The sequence below is a fragment of the Capsicum annuum genome, chromosome 2 (assembly GCF_002878395.1).
Source record: "Capsicum annuum cultivar UCD-10X-F1 chromosome 2, UCD10Xv1.1, whole genome shotgun sequence".
Classification (NCBI taxonomy): Eukaryota; Viridiplantae; Streptophyta; class Magnoliopsida; order Solanales; family Solanaceae; genus Capsicum; species Capsicum annuum.
In genome coordinates this window covers 125998335-126010095 of record NC_061112.1, presented here as the reverse complement: position 1 = coordinate 126010095, position 11761 = coordinate 125998335, and the positions used below count along the sequence as shown (strand labels likewise).

Genomic DNA, 11761 nt, shown 5'->3' with positions numbered 1-11761 from the left:
AACCAAACCAAATCATAAATCATTTTTTTTCCTCAGTTTGGTTTGGTTCTTCGATTTGGTTTGACTTGACGGTTTGGTCTGTACACCCCTAAATATTGCGTATAAGTTGGAATGGGAGAAATACTCAACAAGTACGACTGGCTGCAATTAAATCTGAGTTCTGACACGACCAAGGACTATTTTCCTGACAAATTGACTAAAAGAAAAATAACGACACATAAATTAGACGGAGGAAGTATCAACTTTTATTTCTAAATGAGTTGTTCCATTTAATTTTAGCATATTCTTTAATAAATTACTCCATTTCTAAAAAAATTAAAATAATTGTATCAACTTATTTTTAATTAAATTTTTTTCTCCTTTCAAGTTAGTATTGATTACTATATTCAGTGGCGGATTCAAGATTTAAGAATTGTGGGTGCTTAAAAAATTAAAAAGCTAAAAAAAAGTAAAATACTGCCTCGTGGGTGATTAAAAAATTGAAAAATTAGAAAAAAGTAAAATATTACCTCAATGAGGTTTGAACTGGGATGCTCCTTCCAATGGAGAACCTTAAGATTAATCTAAATGTCAGTGCACCAAATTAATTTTTGTATTAATGGGTACTTTTATATCTTTTATACCTATTTTTTATATATATATTTTCTATATAATTCTATTTATTTCGCATTGAATTTATTAAATGTCGAAATACTTTAAAAAATAATATAGATCCGTCCTTAACTATATTTAAACTTAAAAATATGGTATTAGAAAAATTATGATCATAATATTGTGAAGACTTAAACATATATTTATTTAGGAATTAAATTACAACCCAAAAGGAGAGCTTTCTAAAGTACCCGCAAAATTTGGACGTAGTGCATGTAATAAGTGAAAGGTTTGATAGTACAAAGAAGGGTACTTTTGAAATAACATTGTTTTTTTTTTTTTGGGTATTTTGGTACTTACGTTTCAACTCGCTTATTCCATTTTTTGATGACGTGTTGTACCAAGGTTAGATCAATGCCACGTCGCTACAAGAGACAACCACCGAAGAGTTGACTTGGTGACCTTTTTGTCTTCATTCCTTTTCTTTCAATTTTCCTCTACTCGTCTAGAAATCAACACACATTGACTCTTTGATATTCCCCCGTTTTAAATTATTTATCTCAAATTTTTTAATTTAATTTTTTATTTTAGTTATTTTTATTAAGAAGAAAACTTTTTTTATGTTTTATTCTTAATATTAATTATTTTTTTATTTTAAATTAAAATATAAATATCATTTAATAAAAATATTATAATAAATTAATTATGTTATTTTTTTTAATCGATATATTATCTCAATTTCAGACGGATAATTCGAGACGGAAGGTGTACTTATCTTTTAAAGATGAATTTGAAGAGGCAGTGATGATTTTGAGATCAATGCTTTGCCTTGGCAAACCTTGGATGGTTTTAGGATTAACTGGGCATAAAGACAATGAGATCCATGCTTTGTCTCAGCGAACCTTGAATGGTATTTTCCGTTTCATTTTACATGTCTCAAATTAACTTGGTACATTAATTAAGAAAATTAATTTATAACATGACTAGTTTAATATAATATTTCTATTAAATGATGTTTAAAATTTAATTTAAAAAAAAATAATTAATACAAAGAATAAAACATAAATTTATTTTTTTTTGCTTCTTCTTAATTTGTGAAAAATGATAAATAAAATAAAAAATTTGGAATAAGTAAAATAATACGAAGGGAGTACCTGACATTGATGCTTCCTGTCACAAGGAGAAAATAGGGTGCACCACCTAGAGAAAGGAGATAAAAAAAAAGAAAAGAAGGTATTAGGTGGGATTTGAACACTGTATATTTCTTTGGGTACAACATCATTTAATCAAGTCCACCATATTTTTTAACATCGATGTCAACAAATAAATATTAGATCAATTTTATGAGTTATGTATATAAAAGATAGTTTGACGGAAAGACCTTGAAGTACACGTGCACCATAATGACACTAAATCCACCCCTACTTGGAGCAATATTTTCATGTATTTTTGATTTTTTGTTCTTCAATTTAGCAATAAAAATACAAATCATACTTATATTAATTTTAAATATCAATACAAATAAAAGCAAAGTATTACGACTCTAGTATTTAGATATGATGATACTAGTGATGCTTAAGAGTCATGAAAAGGGTTTACATTTGGATTCAAAAGATTACATATTTTAGGGAGGGAAGGAAAAGTGAAAGTGCCTTGTAAAAGACCAGTTGCTATCAATTTATATGCAGCTTCTGTAAAATGCATTCCGTCCCAACTAGCATACATTGAAGTGTCACTGCAAATATTTCTGGCTAGTGGATCCCCACATACTGCCGAAAATTTGAAGTTGTATGGCCCTCCTGCTCCACAACATGCAACTAAACCTCCTTTTCTAAACCCTGTTGTAATTAGTTTTGTAAATCATACGATAAGTACGCGTCATATTCTATAATTTCCAACAAATTTTAATTAGCAGTGGAAATTTTAGTTGCTTCACTTTAATATATGTGTGATTCTTTTCATATAAAAATGAGTAAAACATCTACTACCACTGAAATATGATCAAATTTGCTACGACCATTTCAACTTCACAGGGTTTCTATTATTTTCGATCTAAATTTTAGCATATTCTTATCAATCTTTTTAGCTGACATAACACCTTTTTAGCTGATGTGACTTCCATTTTTATGTAATAAAGGTACCATCACATCAGCATAAAAAAATTAGAAATGCGTTAAAATTAAGTTTATGGGTAATAAAATTCATGTAAAATTAAAGTATGTCATAACAATTTTTACCATAACTCAGCTTATCTCTGTAAAAATAGATAGATATGTGAAAATCCCTGTTTATGAAGAGTATTACTAGTACCTAAAGTGAAAAGTCTGTCAACTTTTTTGTCGTTTCAAGCTCAAAAAAAAAAAAAAAAAAAAAAAAAAAAAAAAAATTATTTGGAATAGTTGATATACACACACACTCCCTTTATTTTAGTTTATGTTTCTTACTTTTCCTTTTAAACTATTTAAAAGAATGTCATTTTTCAAATATACTCCCTCCAGTTCAAATTACTCGTCCCAAATTTTTTAATTTAATTTCTCATTTTACTTATTTTTTTTCATTAATTAAGACAAGACAATTTTTTTTTCATGTTTTACCTTTGCATTAATTTTTTTTTCAAATTAAATTGTAAACATCATTTAATAGGGTACTATGATAAACTAAGCATGTTATTAATTATTTTTTTAATTTGGGACGGAGGGAATAGTAACATTTTGATTCCAACATTTCGTTTCCAATTCGTTTAAGACCACAAGATTATATTCAAAGGCATTTTGAGAAACTAAACACATCTTCGTTTTGAGATAACCGAACTCATAAATCTTACTTATTTCCTTAAATTTCATACCAAGTAAACAGGGGGTGTAATAAAGAACTGAAATTAATAGTAATATTTACCATGGCTCTTTGGAGAGGTATAAAATTGCATGGCTGCATTGTAGTAGTCAGCATAGATAATTGTAGCAGAAGGATAGAGCTCTCTAAGAAAATGAAGTTCCTTCTGAAGAAGCTCATTGTATTGCTGAGAGAATTTGTTTAGCCAATTAATACAACCAGTCTTAGGATCATAGTGTTCCTTATCTGAGTGCATAAATTTTGTGAGATAAGCTGTTGAGCATCCAATTGGCAAATCCCCTGGAATTAACAATGTGCTTGCGCCTAACTCCATTAATTCCTACATCATAAATTAATAATTAATTTTCTTAGCATATGGTTTATAATTTTGAAGCAATGTACATGAAGTGTTTTGATACTATTATTTTTTACCTTTATAGCTGAGCTAATTGTGCTAATGACTGCTGGAACATATGATTCAACCTCTTCCTTAGTGCTATTTGCAAGAAAAGCATGGTTGAAATCATTGCCTCCAATTTCTCCCACTAGTACTAATGACTTCTGTACAAATTCCTTGCATTCTATATATGTGCCATCATAAATTTAAAAAGAGTTGCTGATGGACAATGTTTGTTTTTTTTTAAAAAAAAAACTTATAGAAATACATTTGCAAGTGTTTTTGACATTTACCTATGCATTCTAAACTCTTTTTTTTTTTTTTTTGAAAAATGGGCCGGAGATATTCATTTCACGTTATTTTACGTTGTGTTTTCGACTTAAATATGTTATAATTACTCCCTCCGTCCTATTTTATCAGTTCCAAATTTCCTAATCTGGTGTCCCATTTTACTTGTCCTTTTTTACTTATCAAGACAATACAATTTTTTTTTTCACATTTTACCCTTTGCATTAATTACTTTTTCTTTAAATTAAAATGTAAACATCATTTAATAGAAATACTATGATAAACTAGCCATGTTATTTATTATTTTTTTAATAGATATATCATCCCAATTTGAAACGAGTAATATGGGACGGAGGAATATTAGTTAACTGGCTAAAAAATGTCCTTCAATTTACCAAGTTTTTCAGAAATATCCTTCTAACTAATGATTCCTCCAAATAAAGAAAGAAAAAGTTAAGTTTGCCCTTAAATTATTGGAAATTGGACAAAATTGAAACCGCAACTGATATTCTTTTTTATCCTTTTCCCCTTTTTATTTTTTGGTGTTGACTTGTGCAATCAATAAATTGTTCTTCTTGTTTAACATTAATTATGAGTAATTAAGCCCAAAGTTTTGTTGTTTGACAATAACCCATGAGCTAATCCTCATTGATGCCAACAGCGCCCACTCCAAAGCTTAACAAAAAAGGTTGTTGCCTTAGTCCCCGAAATTTGGGTGCCTCGTTTTTTTTTAAAAAATAAGGGGTCGTGTGGTTGGTATTAGAAAGACAATTTATTCATGTAATTATTATTTGTGTAAGTTATACAAGGTTAGCTAGTTAGGAAGTAAGTAATCATATATAAAATTAATACAGACATTTGAGTTTTTTAATTTAGAATCCCATATAACTAATATATGCATAAATTATGAGAAAATTGATTTATTATCTTATGTGGAGTAGAAGATGAAATAGTTAATATCTGCATTACTAATACTTTCATAATTCTAATCACTTACTAAATGACCCCTAACTAGGGGTGTGCATCGGTCGGTTCGGTTTGATTTTACGTGTTATTGGTTCGATTTATAGATTTTTGATTTTTAAATATGTAAAACCAATAACCAACCAATAAGACATTTTCTTATCAGTTTTTGGTCCTTAACGATTCGGTTTAACCAATAAGATAATACTTATAAAATAGAAATAATAACAACTAACATAAAAAATGAAATTTTAATTACCGCCAAAACCTACGCAATGCATTTTAGTTTACAAGAATCTTCAAACTTGAATTGAATGTTAGTTAGGAAAAAAATTGAATCTTAATTGTTGGAAGCTATAAATGTTTCAAGCTTTTTAGTACGATAATAGACGAACTTTATATTGTGCCTTTGTTGCCCTGAATAGGTTAATACTTTGTGAATCACTGAATTATAAATTAATAGTGCATATAATCTATATACATACACATATATATCTCTCTTTATATATATATAGAGAGAGAGAGAGATAAAGAAAGAGATATTTAAATATATAACATAAATAGGGGTAAAACAATAACTTAGTTTATCCTTATTGGGTTATCGGTTTAACCGATAACTCAATAAGCTAAAACCGATATCGAACAGTTTACCCAATAAAATTTTTTATAAAACTAATAAAAAGCCGTTAACCCAATAACCCAATAACATTTTTATCAGTTCGATTTATCAGTCGATTCAATTTTTGCACAGCCTACCCCTAATTGTGTTAGTAGAAATCGATCATAAAAAACATTATTAGCAACTTTTCATCTCAAAAATTTACAAGAATTGACCAAATAAGACTATATATAAAATTATTATTTTTGAGTTTAGAGTCTCCTATTTAATTTGAGCCACCCCATTGATTGATAGGCATTATATTCCTTTTATTCAATTTATGTGAGGTAGTTTACTCGACAAGGAATTTAAGAAAGAACGAAATACTTTTGAAGCTTGTATTTTAAAATAAGTCAAAATATATGTATGACTAATTCACTATGAATCATTTTATTAAGGGTAAAATGAATATTTTAAAGCTAAAATATTACTAAATGCATATGCATCATTCTTGTATGAACTGACTAGAAAAAATATGTCATATAAATTAAAATGGGAGAAAATATTAATTATAGCTATTTTCATTGCCATTCAGCTTCTATTATCTCAACAAACTTAAAAACGACACCATCCGTCGCCGTCATCCTCGATATGTTTTCAAACATGTTAGGTACATTCTTGTAAATGTCAGTCTTTGAAAAAATATGCGACAACTTTTCTCTCTTTTACATTCACTCACGGTAGGTAAGTAATCTGTCACAATTAGCTGATGAAAGAAATGAAATTAAAAGAGCAAACACCTCCAATCATTACTAAATGGTGAACATTTTATGTCATGCCAAATATATATATAACATTTGTTGATATTGGATGATATTTTCGACATTGTCACTAACAATATTATTCATACTTATGGTGCAGGACACGAGGAAAGATTCACTATTTCACCTTTGAAATTTCCCGATGAAAAATGTTTAATAACCATTTTCACAGATATTTTAATTGAAACTGTGAGAAAAGAAAATATAGTAGTGTTTTTGCATGAATAAATTAGAAAGCTTAATTTTCAGTATTTTCATGTCCATATATTTTTCCGGCGAGCTAAGTTAGGTGGAATATAGGTGAAAAAATCATATTTTATAACACTAATTTTATATTGATTCCAGATAATAAAATCACATTTTATAACATAAATTTCTCATTGATTCACCTGAAAAAGTCACTTTTCATAACACAACTTTTTCATGATTTCTGATGCAAAAACACTCTCTGGTAGTGAGAGCATGGGTCCGGAAGAACAGAAACAACACTTCAAATTAAATTATTTTTATGAAAATAATCATAGAATTTAAACTTGACTTTCTAGCCATTTCAATTTATTGACTTGTTTTATACCGTTTCTACACACCTTCTATATAGTTTCTAGACATATCTTATACATATAAATATTCTATACGAAAATTATACAGTTTTGATACACAATTTATATAATAATTATACTTTTTTTACACGTTTTATACAATAATTATATAATTTTCATAAACTTTCTATAGATTTTTATATATATTTTATACATATTTGATAGAACTATATAATTTCTATACATATATCTTATATAGATACATATTCTATTTTACAATTATAGCATTTTTATATAATTTAATTATTATTTCTAGACAATAAAAAAATAAATATTTAATCAATTAAAAAATTTATAGCAAAAAATATTAAAATATTTTTAAAATGGCGAATTGCCCGAGTTGAACACTGTATCACTATTGTATATATACTGTACAGTATTGTATATGGACTGTATATGAACTACGTAGGTCAAAATGATCCAAATTAGGAAATGACTATAAAGTGAAAATAGTATATCCGACTGACCATTTTTTGAAAAGTTTTCAAACTTAGGCTATTTATTTTAAAAAGTGTTATAGAGTGTCCCTCCCCCCACCGAATGGCCTAAGGAAAGAGCTAAAAATGGTCAAATGACCCAATGACCATAAAATGAAATTTTTTTCTTCTGCTACACAATGTCCTTTTCCCTTAATATTTATCTGTTAAAATTAATTAAGAATTAACTTAAATAGTTGTCCACTCAAAGTATAACTTAAAAGGCGGAATACATCGACAGATCCCTCAACTTGACATCATCTTTCACTTTTACTCTTCAAGTGGACGGTGTTCATTTTTTGCATCTAAAACAGTCTTCAAGTATATCATTTTAGCACTTTTTTCATAATTAGTAAAAAAAAATATTATGTGCGTGTGTTACAGCGCCAATGACATAAAAAGTGACGAATAAAACGTGGATATTTATCATTTCTCTCTAAATTAATTTTTAAATAACTAAATTTAATTAAAATAAAGAGATAAAAAGAAACTATAACTACCCCATCCTCACCAAATCTGTCTTCTCCCGCCCACCCCACCCCGCCCGCTTCCCCACCCTTCAGCCGTCTTCTCCGATTCTCACTGCCATTTTACCTCCTCTGGCCACCCTCCAACCCCCCCCAATCACAATCATCTCTTCAATTACCTCCGAACACACAATCATCTTTTCAAAAAAAAAATTGTTAAGAATTCATCCCAAACAAAATTTGTTAAAAAATTATTGAGATTTCACAATTAGAGAAAATTTTCACAATCGAATTGTATTTGACATTATTCATTCTTTCATATTAACTCTAAAATCTATCTCAAAACTTTTCACCATTGAAGGGCTTAAAATTGAGTTAAAATGAGTTATTGAAAATTATGAATTTATAGATATTGGAAGAAGAAGTTGATGGTAGATTAATTTTCTACTATTTTTAACTATCATTAAGGAAGAAGCCATGATTGTGTGAGTGGTTGGTGGATTAAAATGGAGAAAAGTGTTGAAGGAAATTAAAAGGAAGAAAAAGAAAAAGACAAATAAAAATTAGTAATTTTTAAGCTGTTCACGTGCTCAAAATGTGTGCAACATACACAATGTGTCAAGTCATCAAACGTGTCAAAGTGACACACTTGATGACTGCTTAAGGTGTTAAAAGCGAACACTGTCCATTTAAGGTGTTAAAGTGAAAGATAGTGTCAAATATTTATTCTGCCTCAAATTGAAGGATATTTATTCTGCCTAACTTAAAATAACCGTTGAATTTATAATATATGTATATTTCATAATACCCACTTACCCCCCCTAAATATACTCAAAAGAGTTTTGCCACACCTCAGTTTAAAAGGTGTCCTATTATCCTCTGAACTAAATAAAAACGAAATTTTCACCCCCTTAGTGCCTATGTGGCACATACGTAGCACAACGCACTGAAGTGTCCACGTAGGCACACGTGTGTGCCACAGACACCCAGAGGGTGAAAATTCTACTTTTAATTAGTTCAGGGGTAATAGGACCCCCTTTAAATTGACGTATGATATAGCCTTTTTGGTTATAGTTCAGGGTAATTGAATATTTTCCCTATTATACATGTATCCGGCATGAAAAAGAAAATAGTGAATTCAACCGGCTACGCGAATCTCTTGTTTGGGAATAAGAATTTGTATATTTTGTCCGCAATTATTACTTACAAAGTGAAACGTGATATAGGAACCGATCACCCATGATCTTCTTACAAATCAAAGCAGGCAAGTGAAAATTCTAACAGTACCTGAAGGTAATTTGCAAAAAGTAGACATCATTTGTTTGAACCAACCGAGTTGAGTCCCCAAAGACACATTGTTAGGGGCTCTTACTCCCTTGTCCAACAAGTAGGCAGAGTCAAGTGCTGTTGCCCCTCCTACTGCAAAATTCACACCTTGCCTGAATTTTACATTGTTCCTTTCATCAATATTGCTTCCCAAATATGCTGGCACTAATGGGAGCCCTAAACTCTCAGCTACAAATCCAACAACAACTCATCAGAAAAACAACTAGGAAAAAGAAATGGTGAATTTTTGGTATACATGTGACAAAAAGGAGATAAACAAATCATATATCAACAGGGCACTTAGCGCGATCATACCGACAAATTGGAGAGCACAATTTTGCAAAACACAATAGCTATGTGAAGAACTGAACATTAAACGTAACACACAACTTCAAAATCTATAAGGAGGAAAACAATTATAGCTATGGCTTAAAATTTGTATATGCGTATGTACGTACCAATAAAATCAATAACAAGACGGCCATCGGAAAAGCGACCGGTGGGATGATGAAAGAAGGTTTCACCATAAGGTTGCCTGGCGAAATGGGGAGGATGAATTTTGTTTAGAGAGAGATGAAGCCCATTTCCAGTGTCAGCTAGTGAATCGCCGAAACTAATTATGGAGTTGAAGCATCCCTCAATGATTTGGAAGTTATGGTTTATGACCAAAAGGAAGAAGGCAATTGCTGCAGTGCTCCAAGTATTCAATTTTAGAGAAGAAGAAGAAGCAGCCATGACGACAAATCCCAAGCAGAAAAGGCTTATTCTTATATACTCTTATATAAATAATGATGAAATTTATGCCAACTAATAAGCTACTAACTATGTGACCAACTACGTAAGGTCTGTCAACGTAACTAGGTTCCTGTAACAATAATAACAATGGGCGGTCCTGGAAAACCAGGGATTTATCTCTTAAGATACTTCCTCCTCCGTTTCATTTTAACAGTTGCTTAACTTTATTTCCGATCCCATTCACTTAAAAAATTATATAAATATAAGATATAATTTACTAAGTTATTTTTATTATTACATTTTGTTTTAAAAAATAAGTAATATCAAAAAGAAGTATTTAGTTAGTGTCGGAAATAGTTGCATAATTTAGTTTGGAACATTTGTACTTAGCGTCAGTTAAACGGTACAGAAGGAATAATTGTATCCTTTTGTTTCATTTTATTTGTTGCCATTTTTTTTGGTCTGTCCAAAAACGAGTATCATCTTTTTTTATTTGGTAACTATTTTAAAACACAATTTCACTTTTATTTTTATTGGTCTCACTTAATTAAAGATAGTAATAGTACATTTTTTACAAGGACAATAGTGTAAACATCATCAAGTCTTTTATTATTTTTTAAATTTCGTGTCGGATCAAGACACGTAAAGTGGGATTGGACGGAGGGAGTACTTAAAAAGAAGCACGAGAGAAGAAAATCTTGTTGGTGAAGAAAGGAAATGTTAATATTTAGGAAAAGTAATCAAACAACTTTGAATTTCTTTTCTACTGGTAAACTACCCTGTGCTAATCTTACCTCTTCCTTTTTTTTTTTTTTTTTTAAAAGTTACAAAACGCAAAAATATGGGGCCCCGTTTTTCTATCCTTTTCGTTTTCGTAGAAGACCAATCAACAATTTCATTCGTCAATACACATTATGATATATTCACCATAATCAATCAATTATGATGGTAAATATCTAAATTATGTTTCAAGGTTCTCACATCAAACCACAGTAAGGTCAATGATATACCAGATTTAGTAGAAGAGGACGAGATCCACAATATTTCGTCTTTATTTAACTACTGTATCACCCTAACTTATGCATTCAATATACTTCGTGTTACATCCCTAGTCCCAACAAGGATATGTTCAATTCAAATAGTTGAGGTAGTAGCTAGTACTAGTAATACTTAGTGACTGAACATATTTACACTTTTTTGCAAGAGGATGACGAATTTACCTGGTCTCTAGCACTGGCCTTATTGAATGGGGATCATGAGTCACCTGAAGTATAAATGGAGATTGTCCAATTACATACAAGCCGACCATCCTTCCATTCCCCAATCGATTTGATGCTCTAATCTACCTTCACATAAGCGAGATTAAACAGTTTTTTTCTTGTGAATGAGTTGAAACATTTGATTCAGTTGAAGGAGAACAGTAGTGATTGGAGTCGAGTTTTTATCACAACTAACAAACAGTTGTCATTATTCATCAATGCAAGCATCAGTCGTCCATTTTGTACATTGAACCAAATTACATATCTACGAGATGAACTGTTACTCCTTTCATCTTGGTACAAAGGTTCTGACATTTAAGTAAGCTGAAAAAAAAAAACACGTTATATTTCTCTGTGCACAAATCTAAGATATATATATATATATATATATATATATATATATATATAT

The 11761-nt window shown here is 29.9% G+C and overlaps 1 protein-coding gene and 1 pseudogene across 7 annotated transcripts; both read right to left on the bottom strand.

Annotated features, from left to right (window-relative positions):
• LOC107858131 overlaps positions 1–11761 on the bottom strand; it is a 36012-nt pseudogene that overhangs the window by 4988 nt on the left and 19263 nt on the right.
• LOC107859308 (GDSL esterase/lipase At1g28580) lies at positions 15–10320 on the bottom strand. 7 transcript variants are annotated; one of them, XM_047406887.1, is made up of 7 exons: positions 9817–10320; positions 9320–9547; positions 3856–4004; positions 3487–3763; positions 2244–2429; positions 1746–1791; positions 15–551 (listed from the first exon to the last, which is right to left on the bottom strand). In XM_047406887.1, exons 1-7 carry the CDS (start codon positions 10091–10093, stop codon positions 506–508), a joined length of 1209 nt encoding a protein of 402 aa, XP_047262843.1. In that variant the 5' UTR covers positions 10094–10320; the 3' UTR covers positions 15–505. The 7 variants fall into 7 exon arrangements, with proteins under 7 accessions (XP_047262843.1, XP_047262845.1, XP_047262846.1 ...); XM_047406889.1 differs by lacking the exon at positions 2244–2429; XM_047406890.1 differs by lacking the exon at positions 9817–10320 and adding an exon at positions 9674–9746 and having other exon boundaries at positions 15–1791.